The following is a 13,611-nucleotide window of genomic DNA, read 5'->3' as shown; positions in this document are numbered from 1 at the left end:
GTGGGAGCAGGGTGGCACAGGTAGCAGGTGCAAGCACTGGCAGGGCTGTGGTGTGTGGGAGCAAAGAATTTTCAGTAACCACCAGAGGCTCTCCCCTATGACAACAACCAACACCCCACCTTGGTCTGGTGCCCCCGCTCACTTGCTCCACCATCCCACTGCTGCTAATGCCCACCATGTCCGCACGCACCACCTGGTGGTCAGCCCACATCATAGCGACCAGTTGTCCTGCTGTTCGGTCTATTTGCATATTAGGGTTTTATATATATAGATAAGGAAGAAAGGCTGCATGCAAGGGGAAAAGGGGGAGGGATGGCTTCAGTGTCTGTGGTCCAGGATCCTGGAAGTCCGATAACAAGGTAGTTAATTTTCTGTGATGTTAAAAACAGATCCACCTGTTCCTGGGACCTTAGAATGGTCAGCCTTCCTGAGGCAAACTACCAGAGGGGGTCAGGGTCCAAGCATAGCAACCAAATGAAAGCATCTCCTGTCCTTTATCTGTTCTCAAAATGTATTCTTTTCTGAGTAATGGAACCATCGGGCCCAGGTGTCTCTCTCATCCGTTTACAGCCCTGCTTTCTTCTTGTAGCACGGCCCAATTTCCCAGGGTCTGTAGGAAAACCTCTTCCCTATAGTTAGTAAGGTGAATAATCATTAAACAACTGTGGTCCTATTCTTATTGTGTGCCCTTCCCCCATCACTAGATCACCCAATATCTTAGTGAAATAATACTAAATGTGTTTTAAACTAAAAGTGTTATGTGTGGGCATTTCTGGTGTTTAGTTGTAAATAGTGTTTTGTACAGATTTAATGGCTCAGGAATACAGAGTATAGAAAGTATTACAAGTACCACTAGAAGGTATTCGTAAAGAGTAGTCTATTTTAACCTCTTAGTATTAAAATACAATTGCTTAAAAAGTGTATAATCCCTTGACAAAGAAAGGAAAAATTCTCAAAATTTACCTGCATGATCATTATGAAGATTAACTGGCATCATGTTAGCAGAAGTTCTTAGATGATAACTGTCATTACTAAAACCAACCATGTGTTTTGATTAACAGATAGCAGCATATTTACCAGAAAAATGGTTTGAAAATTCTGCTATGAGAACATCTATTTCCCAGCTAGAAAACTTCATCCAGTTTTTATTGCAGTCTGCACATAAACTATCTAGAAGTGAATTCAGGTAATGCATATTTAATTGTACCTCCATAAGCATAGCTCAAGGATTCTATTATATTCTCAGCAGTTTTTAGAAAGACTTATACTTTTACATACCTATTGAGACTATTGCTGTAGAATTACTAGATTATTTTTATATGCAACCTTTGGAATCACTATTTTATACTCACACCTCATGCATCTATATAGTTCATATTTTTAAATGTAAATCTCTTCCAAAATAAGCACTTCCAGAAAACTATAGAACAGGGGAATTTAGAGTTAAAAATGTAAATTAAAAAAAAATGTAAATCAAAAGTTTCTTATTAAGCATGTTTTTAATTTTCCTGGCGATTTTTAAAGTCTCAATACTTTTTAAGTACAGGTCTGCAGTTTGCAGCCTGGTGTTTACCCACAGTAGCCAGATCTCTGTTTTGCATATCTTACTCATAACATTGGATGTTTGGGGCTTAAGAACAGTAGTGATCTACTGAACCACGTCTCCGAAACTAGAAAGCCCAGACCTGTGTTGTGGCTTTAGATGATGCCTGTGGGGTAAATACTCCCACTGAGGCTCCCACCATAATAGCCCATACAAGCTGGTAGCAGCACACCACAATTCAGATTTCTGATGACAGATCTGCTCTGTGCTTTTCTGGATTTGACATTCACATTAAAATGTGCCAGAATACAGTAGTAGCATCTGAATATATAATGCTATTTTAGATACTGGCTGAAGGTAAAGTTTTTGTTTCAGATAAACAAATGATGATTCACTGTGCTCTCCAACATTGCATTTTTAAGGGGGAAATGCTTTTTTTGTTTTTGTTTTTCAGGGATGAAGTCAAAGAAATAATTCTTATTCTGGTGAAAATAAGAGCTTTAAATCAAGCAGAATCCTTCATAGAAGAGTATCACCTAGACCATCTTAAACCAGTAATTAACCAAGTTTGAGTAAACTTGATAGGGAAGTACTAAAGTAGATTTTAGTACAGTCACACTCTGCTCCTTTGCTGGGGCGAAAAAGCTGGTGCTTCTTTATTCCTAGTAATGGAGGCGAGGATTTGAAAACAAAACAAAACACGGGTTTCATCCCTTCACTCCGTTTCAGGAAAGGCTGCCCTCCTGATTCTGTGGAAATTAAGCACATGGGCAGTTAAGAGTTTAACATATGTATTTCCCTTTGATTCTTGTGGCAGCTTTTCCAATTTAAGAGAGGGGTTGGTGAGACCTTGCTTGTAGCTGCTTTGACTTTAGCGAGTCCTCTGTCCTGATCCACAAAAATGCCTTTTAGTTCTCTTCATTTTAATTATTTGAAAGTGTAAATCAAAAGCTTTATTTACAAATCAGTTTAAATGGAAATCTTAATTGGAATGAATGAATTATTTGTTAAGTATTAACTGATTACGGCTTTTTAAGGCTTTGATAACTAATGATGATCAAATTGTCCTTCAGAAATATATACCAATGTATTGTACCAACACAAATGCAAGAGAGGCCAAGGAATCCCCCAGCAATCATTTTTTAACTCTGCAAATTAAATAGGTGAAATTATCTTATTTGAATTATGTGTTTGGGCTATTAGAGAGTGAATACTTGTTTTTTGGCCATTTGTAATTCTTTTTGACATGTTCATTCATTGTTTTCCTATGGATTTATGAGAGCTTCATATATTTAAAGATAATGTTTTGCATGTCCTGTGTCAGTTGCCATTTTTCATTTAATTTTGTGTATATTTTGGTATAATAAGGCATTACTTGTTGGGTAGTTTTTGTCGGAAAAAGCCAATTTAGATAAAAAAAAAATAGGTATTTTAAGTATCAGACCATGTAATTCATTTCCTGGATAAAATATTTGTATAATTAAGAAAATCTGAGGCAAAGGTTAGAGTTGAATCTTTTTCAAAGTAGAGATTACTAATAATATTTCTTAAATCTATTTGTAAAATAACTCAGTGGCAACCCTAAAGATTATCAGGGAAAAAATGGATTTTTTTGTAGGATTTCAGCATTTGACCTCTGACACTGTCACCCCTAACTTCGAAGCTGCATATATTTTAATGGATTAATGTGTTTTTTAAGTTTATTTTATTACACAAATTATACAGGAATAGAATCTCATCTAAAAGATTCAAACCATTGCTGAAAAGCTTTAGCATTCCCACACAATTATTGTTCCCAGAGGTAATTGCTGTTTTCATTTCAGTGTTACTCAGTGTTACTCTTTCAGACCTTTTCTCTTTTTACAAGAGAAAGAGAGAGAGAGAGAGAGAGAGAGAGAGAGAGTGTGTGTGTGTGTGTGTGTGTGTGTGTGTGTGTGTGTAGCTTTGTTGTTTACATAAATGACAGTATTTTATTGCTCTATTGCATATGAAATTTGTAAAATTTTTTACTCTTTAAGTAATACACATTTGGAAACTTCCCTCTGACTTTGCATTTTTATTGATGTGTTGGATGTGTTCTGACATTTTTAGCTTGGGCAGAGAAAGTTCGCTTGCTTTTCATAAATTGGAAATAAATTTTTATAAAAATAAAATTTAAAAAGACATACATTGCCCTGGCTGTGTGGCCCAGTTGGTTGGAGCATCGTCCTATACACCAAAAGGTTGTGGGTACAGTTCCTGGTACAGGCACATACCTAGGTTGCAGGTTTAATCCCCAGTCGGGGCATGTACAGAAGGCAACCGATTGATATTTCTCTCTCACAATCTCCCTCTCTCTCTCTCCCTCTCTCTCTTTCTCTCTCTCCCTCTCAAAATCAATAAAAACATATCCTCAGGTGAGGTTTAAAAAAAAAAAAAAGACATATACTGAGTCTAATGGGGCAGAAAAAGATATTTCAAGCAAATGGTCACACAAAGTCCTAACTGGTTTGGCTCAGTGGATAGAGCGTCGGCCTGCGGACTGAAGGGGTATGTACCTTGGTTTCAGGCACATCCCCAGTAGGGGGTGTGCAGGAGGCAGCTGATCGATGTTTCTCTCTCATTGATGTTTTTAACTCTATCCCTCTCCCTTCCTCTCAGTAAAAAATAAAATATACATTTTTTTTAAATGGACACATAAAAAAGCAGGAGTAGCTGTACTTATATCAGACTAAATGAACTTTGAAAATGATAAGAGACAAAAAAGGTCATTCTGTAATGATAAAGGGGTCCATCCATCAAGAAGATATAATTGTAAATATTTATGCACTCAAAGCAACTAAACATTTAAAACTAACAGCTAAAAGGAGAAATAAACAGCAATATAATAAAAGTTGAGAATTTAGTACCCAACTCTCAACAACAGATGGATCATTCAGACAAAGAATGAGAGTAGATTTGAACAACATTAGAGACCATATGGAGCTAATAGACATATACAAAACATTCCACCCAACAACAGCAGAATACGCAGGACCATTCTCTAATATAGACCATATTTTAGGCCACAAAATATAGAAAGAACTCAATAGCAAAATAACAATTCAATTTAAAAATGGGCAAAGGACATGAATAGATTCCAAATAAGATATAGGAATGGACAACCGGTACATGAAAATGTGCTGAACATCACTAATCCTCAGGAAAATGCAAATCAAAATCACAATATCACCTTATGCATGTGAGAATGGCTATCCTCCAAAGGACATAACAAATGCAAGCAAAGATGTAGAGAAAAGGGAACCCTCTTGCACTGCTGGTGGGACTGCAAATTGTTATAGCCACTATGGAAAAACAGTATGGAGATGCCTCAGGAAATTGAAAGTAGAACTAACACATGATCTAGCATTTCCACTTCAGGGTATATATCTGAGGAAACAAAACACTGCCTCAAAGGATTATAGCAGCTTTATTTACAGCCCCCAAGACATGGAAACAACCTAAGTGTCCATCAACAGATAAAGAAGTCATGACACAACATACACATGGTAGACTATTAAAAAGTAAATCCTATGTTTTTAAATTTTTCATCTTTTAAAATAAATGCAAGGCTCCTATTTTAAAACATGATTCTCACTTCCTTCAATTCTTTACTGGTATAAATGCTCTAAAAGTGTCATTTTTCATGTGCACTGAGATAAGCAAAAAAGCTAGAAAGTTACTCTCGACTGTACTCATACTCTAGTATCATCTGAAGACAATTATGCTTCATAATGACAAGCAGAAAACTACATTTACTGTATCTTTTCCAAGATTTTCCTTATGATTGAATTCCAAAGTGCAGTTTCCTCCAAGTGAAACAATTTGTAAAATATGTGCTATGGTTGCCTAGTTTCAATAAAGGGGAAGTAAACTGGGATTCTTTCCTCATCACAAGTCCAGTCCTGAGCCTAAGCAAAGAGCCCAAGAAAAAAAAGAAAATGACACCTACCTTCAGTGGGGCCTCACTCACCTGTGCCTCTTCCCCATGTCAGGGTCACTCTTCCTCCTGACATCCCTGGCGTTCGCACCATGTTCTCCGTATTCATAGTGGAAACTTTCGAGTGGGGAGGGGCCGGATATGTTGATTTTTACATCGCTAAAATGAATTTCCCTCAAGTATATGACAGCTCAACAGAGAGTATGGTAGGAAAAGTAAAATTTGTTTCTTGCTCTGTAGAACACCAGCTTTTTAAAGCTTTTTGTCACCCATCACCTCATTGGCTTTAATGGCATTTCTAAGGGAAGGAGAAGCTGCTCAGTGCTGAAGGCCCTTAGGTGTCCACTGGGCACATAGCACTTCTCTCAAACTTTCCTTGATTCAAGTTCCACTTTTTTAGCCAGGATCTTGGTTCAGTGGTTCTTTCTCTAAATTTTCCTTCTCTTAGCTCAGCTGGTGAGTCTAACTCATTCCAATTCCTCCGCTGCCTGCTCATTCAGGGCTCTGGAGTCTGCTTTTAGTAGACTTCACCCCACAGGGGGATGGGAAGCTCTGGAAACACTGTAAGCAGGGAAGAGACAAGGACCGATTTAGGTTGTAGAAACTGATTTAGGTCTTCTCCAAGGGTAACAGACATGGAGACCTGTGAGGCCGGAGTCCCTACAGCTGCGGTCTCCTGGCCTGGCTGTGGGCACTGGTTCAGGGGGACTTGTGAGAGGGGAGGACAGAGGTTGGGAGACCCAGGGAGTTGGAGTCGGATACCTTCTCTCCCACCCTCTTCTCTATCCCAGTACCTCCTGAGGTGACTATGTCCTGCCACCTGTCTTGCCCAGCCACTGGCCTTTGCTCCTGCTCCCTCTCAGGAAGGCTGAGTACTAGGTGAGTGGGAATGGGGACTCTGATGACTCCGAACAAGGAGACACGTTCTACCTGTGTGCTGTCCTGGCACTACTGACTGGAGGTGTAGGGTGGGCTGTGCCTGCCTGATGGGGCAGATCCCACTGTCAAGGCTGTGTACCTACTTCCTCGTTCAGATTTCAGGCTTACATTGAGGATTCTATAATACTTTGACTCTATTGTAGCTCTGCCTCCAGTAACAGAATAGACACCAGACCACTTGGCGTGTACATTTCTCTTTTTAAAGTAATAAACTGATGTACTAATTTTATTTTTATAACAGTACTCATATAATGAATACTTAGTTGATTTAATGATTATGTCCTTATATATGAAATTAAACTGGTCTCTAAAAAAATACTCTGAGAGTCAGTACATCTTCTGCAAGGAGCTAAATACATGTTTAGATCACGACTTTTTTGATGCTTCAATTTCATCCCATATTGCAGCTTCAATTTTTGAAGTATCATATTCCCTCATCATATCAAACTCTAGCCACGGCCGACTCCACTTCTGAGCTTCTTTCATTTGCTCTTCAGTTAAGTGAAGATCAAATCTGATTCCTTTAATATTAAACTTTGGACGCTCCCAGCGTTTGGACCAGGGCTTAGGCTTCATCCTTACTTTCAGCTAAGGAGGATATATTTAAAAAAAAAAAAAAAGGAATAAATTAGGCTGATAGTCATAAGCAAAATTCTTCGAAAAGTTTTCATTAAGATGGCTCATATTATACTTGAACTTCCAGTTCCAAATGTACAACTCATACCTGATTAACAGGAACTTCTTGGCCAGAATCGTGCTGTACTGGCTTCATATTAACATCGAAAGTGCAGTACTCAGGAAGGGCATCTCGTAAGTACAGCAAGCTGTCATCCAGCCGCTTCTCTAATTTGACCACTTGGATCTCCTGGATTCTAGGATTGTAAAGTTCAAAGCAAATCTCAACACCTACGGAGAGAAGAAAACATTCTTACAACCTACAGCCGGATCCCTGCAGGAGCCTCCCACTATAGTGAAAGCTTTGTCGTAAAGGAACTCACGCAGGGTTTTTGCACGTAGGAAATGTGGCATAAATTTGAATCTTTAAAATGAAGATGGTTGAAAGAAATAGAAATAAAGTAAAATCTATATAGATTAAAAATAAGAAAATATGAATTAGAATGATAAAGTCAAAAGAATGTCTTCTATAAATATACTGAGTCAACATCTCCAATTCTGATAGCATTAACTTAGTTGGAGAAAATTTGAGTAAATTCTTCACCATCATGTGGTTTATTTCCCAATTACTTAAATAAAGTTCTATCTTCTACATTAAAAACAACAGGATTAATGATGAGGAAAAAAAGTACATTTTTAAGTTGTACCTGGTTTAGAAGCCCTCTTGAGGATGGCCTAGGTGTTTCACACTCTGGAGCCTCCCACAGGAAGCAAGCTAAGAACAGCCTTGAGTGTTTCCAAGAGGCTACAAGTGATAGCTTAAAATACAGCATCTGTATCATCAAATGCTTACGGGCAAAAGTATATTCTGAGCTCCCCTGAATAATCCCAAAATAAATATAAACAGTAAAATATATACATTAACATCTAGTGTTTAAGACCAGGATTTACTCCAATATTTACTGTACAACTATCCTGGTTCAGGCACTGATTTGGGAGCTGTGCCTACAGCAAAACCCAAATAGCAAGATCCTTCTCATAAAGCTTACATTTTAGTGGATGACAAACAATAAATAAACCAACAAGGTAATTTCATTTAGTGAAAACAACACAGGCTGACGACAATGACTTGGGAGGGGCAACTTCAAACAGTACGGCCAGGCAAAGCCTCTCTGAAGGATGGCATTTAAACATACAATGAAGGGCCAAGAAGGCTCCAGGCAGAACGAATGGGAAAGGCAAAGGCCCCGGGTTTTAACAAATTTGCCATGTTTGAAAAGCCAGAAAAAGGCCCATTTGTCTGGAAAACAGTAACTTGGTGAGGCAGGGATTAAACAAGCAACACTACACAGTTACAAGCAGGAGAAAGTGTTGGCAAGGATGAGAGTGGTAGCAAAGGAGATGGAAAAGTAGACAAAATTGAGATATACTTTTTGGGAGACTGAGCCATAAAAACCTGCTGATTGACTGGGTGTATGAAAAAGAATTAAAAACAGCTATTAAATTTTTGGTTTAAGTAAATGGATTTAAGTAAAGCCACTGGACTAGAAAGAACCAACAAAAAAAGGGAGGATCGCAGGTGAAGGTCTAGGTGGCCAACAGTCACAATGTAAAGAATGACGAGAAGGAGTTAACACTTTTGAGTACGGTGTCCAGAACTTCACGTACAACATCACAATCAACTGACTACAACTGAGAAGTGGAAACTATTATCTCAATTTTAAAACAGAAAAACCTAGTTCTGTCTGACTCACACCTGTGCTCATGTCTTTCTGTGACACGGTTTCTCCAAGCACAGGACCTGAATGGAGGCACCAGTTTCTGTAATCAATCAATTCCAGCTGATTCTTACATGCACAGCACCCCAGGTCATTAGAGGATAAAAGACAGCAGCTCTCCTTGTTCAATTTCTTTGGAATTCAATACTTCGCTGCTGGAGATCATGAGGGACACAAAATAAAGGATGGAAACTTTACTGTTCTGCTATTGTGATTCATCATCTTTCTAAAATATCACCACTTGTTCCTCTGCCTTATTAAGCATAGCAAATGTAATATTGCCTTTTAAAGAAAGTTCTCTGGTTCTTATAAAACTGATCTTGTGGTGACTGTTGTAATATAAAGCAAATTGGCACCATTCACTTTAGGAGAAAGTAACCCATAGGATGTCATTATGTTTATAGTGTTCTCAGGGGTTATTTGCTCCTAAAATAACTGCTTTAGTCCCGTGTCTCCTTCTGTGATATTGCCATAGTTGGGGAAGTCTACTTCTAACAGTTGTCCCTGTGACACAAGAAGCCTTCCAGAGAAAGCAAAGCACCAACTGCACTTAATCAGCAACCTCAATTTTCAGACCATTCTTAGGCCGCAGGGTCCTTGTCATCCCTCGGAGCCCCCTTGCAATTTCAAGTTGCAGGTGTCTTATCCCAGGATGCAGAAAACAAAAAGGAATCCTGAGGTAACATTTTCCAGAAAATCAAAAGAATGGGAAGGAGCCTACCTTGTCCTTCAATAGTATTCCTGAGGATAAACGTCGCTCCAAGTCCTCTTCCTGATCTCTGGATGCAAATCCCCAGGAACTGGCTGGTTTTTCCACTGGCATATGGATCGGCCGTAGTAACACGAAGAATGCTTCCTACGGATTCAAAAATGTAAGATGCAGAAATTAGCAACAGAATTTCTAGGTAACTTCAGATCTTCCTAAAGATTTTAGTATACTATTAGAAATAAGTACCTCATCTGGCCAAACACAGGTATATGAAAAACAATCCTCTCTATGCCAAGAAAACTGACCCTCCAGCCACTAATAATAACAGCACCCAGCTCTTACTGACCAACATAGAACTCTGGGATGTGGAGCACTTTCCTCCTTTCTAACATATCTTGTCTTTCTACTTGAAATTTCAGAGGATTTGTTCTTCCTCTTGGAGGAATGAATTCAGGGCTCAAGAACCTGTAGGGGGGAAAATAAAATAAAAGCAAACTTTAAAGACCATTAAAAAAGAATCTGCTGCTTTCTTAAAAAAAAAATAAAGGTTATGATTTTGAAGTGTTTTATTCTCTAAATAAGAAAAATCAATCTTATTTATAAAATTGTTGTCAGCGCTTATGACAATAGCTAATAATCCTGAGTACTCACCTGGCATTGTGTTAAAAGTTTTATTAAACATTTATAGCATAAATTAAACCTTACAACAACCAGGGGGGTTGGTGTCCTTATCTCCTTTTCACAGATGAAGAAAATGAAGCTTGGAGAAGATGAATAACCTTCTAATTATATTAGCTATAAACTTATCAAGTCAAGATTTAAATGTCTTGTCAGACTCCAAAGCCTGTGACCATAACCACAGGCCTCATGTTGAGTTGTATATGTTATAATAAATTATGTTGGAAAGGATATAAACATAGAAATCATCAATGGCAAGCTGACTTTAAAAATAATCCCCCTAGTCTCTTTAACTGATTCCAAGCTCATTATATTTAACCTATAGAAAGGTATGAATGACATTGCAATGCAAATTCATCTCTCTATCACTCATCTCAAGAATTAAATAAACAATACGGTTGAAGCCCTTGTGCATCACTCCCTCCCCCTAAATTACTATAATGTAATTAACTAAATTTGGTGATGATTTTTCCTATGAATGTCTTCCCTTTTCTCAATTTCCTACTTTGAACATTTTCCAATCTACCAAAAGTTGAAAGAGTAATATAATGGATACCCAAATATACTTCACCTGGTTTCACCTACAGCCAACATTTTGCTGTATTTGCTTTATACAGGTATAATTCTTTTCTTGAACCATTTGAAAATGACAAGCAGCAAGCATTTCATCCCTCAAAACTTCAGAAGGTGTCTGCTAAGAATAAGGACATTCTCCTACATTTATCACAAGTCCTTTATGACACCTAAGAATTTCAGCATTAATTCAATAATCTAATATATAGGTCATACTTAAATGTACCTCATTGTCCTGGAAAAGGTCTCTTATAGCTGTTTGCTGCCCAATCTAAACTATAATCAAGCTGCACACATTGTATCTGCCTATTAGTCTCTTCTGTCTCTTAAACTAGAACTACTCCCCATCTTTGAGTTTTTATAACACTGACTTTTTAGAAGAGTCAAAACCTATTGTCTTATAGACATCCCTGGAATCTGGATTTGTTTTCTGTTTCCACATGACTAGACCAAGGTTAAATATTTTTGGTAAAAATATTACAGAGGTGATGATGTGATCTTATTTTGCCACATCACCAGGCACATCATGTCAGCTTATACAGCTATTGAGAAAGCTAGGTTTGACGGCTCTGTGAAAGTGGAGAATTCCTCCTATACATTTCTTATACTTTGCACACGCATGTATGCCTGGGAATATAAGAAAGCTATCGTACTCTCAGTTCTTCGGCAGGTTGCTTTTTTTCACACATTCTGTGAGTTCATTCATGTTAGCTCTAGCTCATTCATTTTTCACTTCTGTATAATAGTCCACTATGGATGGATATCTAGGCTGCTTCTTAATTTTTGTTTGTTACAAACAATACTTTTGTGTGCATTCTTGTACATTTCTTGTACTTACTACTCTCTAAGTTTTATACTCTTGTGGGTCTAAAAGTATACACAGCCCAGCCCTAGCTGGTTTGGCTCAGTGGATAGAGCATCAGTCTGCGGAATGAAGGGTCCCAGGTTTGGACAAGGGCACATGCCCCGGTTGCAGGCTCAATCCCCAGTAGAGGGGTGTGCAGGAGGCAGCCGATCAATGATTCTCTCTCATCACTGATGTTTCTCTCTCTCTCTCTCTCTCTCCTTTGCTCTCTGAAATCAATAAAAATATATGTTTTTAAAAAATAAAAGTATACACAACCTTAAACATACTAAATTGTGTTAAATATTTTTCCAAGGTAGTTATGCAATTTACTTTTCATTTAACTGAATTACATTAAATGCTGCAATTTAGGGGAAATATTCCTTTTCCACCTTAAAAAAAAAAAGTTGGCCCAGCCTGTGTGGCTCAGTGGTTGAGCGCCAACCTGTGAACCAGGAGGTCACAAATCAAGACACATGCCCTGGTTGTGGGCTTGATCCCCAGTGTGGGGCTTGCAGGAGACAGCCGATCAATGATTCTCTCTCATCACTGATGTTTCCATCTTTCCCTCTCCTTCCCTCTATGAAATCAATAAAAACATATTTTTTTAAAAAGTTGTATATGGAAATCTTTTCTTAATTTCTAGATTCCATAAATTCAACTTTTTTTCAAATCAGAACCACCGAGTATTTGAAATGTCAAACACACATACACGCACGCAGAGATAATTAATCAGCAACCTAGACCCCTTTCAGAAAGCCTCTAATCACACCAAGCTCCCACCCGACCCCAAAACTGGCTTTTTAACAGGTCGACAGAAACATTTTCTGCAAATCCTAAGTCATCGAAATGTACACGTACCTCTAAAGCTGCCACCATTCTTTTAAGTAAACCAGGTTTTCAAACACCCTGTTTTAAAGAGCAAATTTCAAACCCAAATAGGCAGGAATGTTGACCACTGTACCCATTTGCCAGGAAACAAACACAGTGAGAGGAGAAGCTACAACACCGAGTCCTGGCTAACCCCTTTCTGCCCAGGCGAGGAGAGCGGCTCCTGGCCGTAAACGGGGGAAATAAGACACGCTTCGGAGAGAAATGCCAAATGCCGGTGGGAGCGCTTCAAACCTGGGGAGTGCCCAGTTGAAGCTCCGATTTAAGGCTGCAGAGCAAGTCAGTCCCGGCTTGGAAGAAACGAGGAAGACAAGCCTGAGCTGGGTGGACACAGGAGCTCGCGCACGTGCACCGGGAGCTCCAGCCCCGCTCGAGCCGAGCCCCGAAGCGAACGCAGGTGCAAGAGCGCAGACCCCACCAGCCGGAACCGCGCCCGGTCCGGGCCTCACCGGGTTTCCGGGCGCGGGGGGCGGCGCTTGTCCACGATCACTGGTTTGGGGGGCGGCTTGAACGCGTCGGGCTGCGAAGGTCCAGTGCTCTGCTGCCGGCCCGGCCCCGCGCGGGCGCCTGCGGAACAAACACAGGGGTCACGACTGCGCCGGCCCGTCCTGAGCTCCCGGGACCCTGTCAGCACCCCCAGCTCCCGTTCCCACGAGGGCCCTCCGCCAAGGTCGCCCCAGATCTCACGTCTCGCCTACCCCCGCCTGGCCCTGCACCCCTTGTGCGCCCCGGCTCTCAAGCCTCACTCCACTTACAGCAGGCGACGGAGCTCGGAGCTGGGCGCAGCGCCCTGGCGGCTCCAACGCTCCGGGCTAGACCCATGGCTATCCCACAGCCCCCCGCCATGGAGGCCGCCATGCCTGCTGGAACAGATAGAGACTACAACTCCCAGCAACCAGTGCGAGATCGCGGCCTTCTACGGCCCTATGGCAAACGCTAAGGGACAAAATAGGCGTGCTTTTTTTTTTTTTTTGTAAAGTTTCTAAAAACTACATCTGGTACTATCAAATATCTTGAGAATCCTTATCTTTTCTTATTCTGCCATCTACAACTTTAATCTAGGTCACCATCATTTCCCCTCGG

At 39.9% G+C, this 13,611-nt stretch overlaps 2 protein-coding genes across 2 annotated transcripts in view; one reads left to right on the top strand and one right to left on the bottom strand.

Moving 5' to 3' along the window:
• GCFC2 (GC-rich sequence DNA-binding factor 2) overlaps positions 1-3,201 on the top strand; it is a 30,698-nt gene extending 27,497 nt beyond the window's left edge. Inside the window, exons 13-14 of the mRNA XM_023744276.1 lie at positions 1,062-1,186; positions 1,998-3,201. Of these exons, the coding sequence (XP_023600044.1) occupies positions 1,062-1,186; positions 1,998-2,115 (243 nt within the window). The 3' untranslated portion in view covers positions 2,116-3,201. The remainder of the gene's footprint in view (positions 1-1,061; positions 1,187-1,997) is intronic.
• A 3,417-nt stretch (positions 3,202-6,618) lies between these two features.
• Positions 6,619-13,386, bottom strand: MRPL19 (mitochondrial ribosomal protein L19). Its single transcript, XM_006102929.3, has 6 exons — positions 13,284-13,386; positions 12,978-13,095; positions 9,889-10,007; positions 9,555-9,689; positions 7,165-7,346; positions 6,619-7,028 (listed from the first exon to the last, which is right to left on the bottom strand). The coding sequence occupies exons 1-6, from the start codon at positions 13,384-13,386 to the stop codon at positions 6,807-6,809; spliced, it is 879 nt and encodes a 292-aa protein (XP_006102991.1). The 3' UTR covers positions 6,619-6,806.
• Positions 13,387-13,611: the final 225 nt, after the last annotated feature.

The sequence above is a fragment of the Myotis lucifugus genome, unplaced genomic scaffold, assembly GCF_000147115.1.
Source record: "Myotis lucifugus unplaced genomic scaffold, Myoluc2.0 scaffold_444, whole genome shotgun sequence".
Classification (NCBI taxonomy): domain Eukaryota; kingdom Metazoa; phylum Chordata; class Mammalia; order Chiroptera; family Vespertilionidae; genus Myotis; species Myotis lucifugus.
Note: the sequence above shows the minus strand (reverse complement) of the source record. Positions and strands in the feature narration are given on the sequence as shown.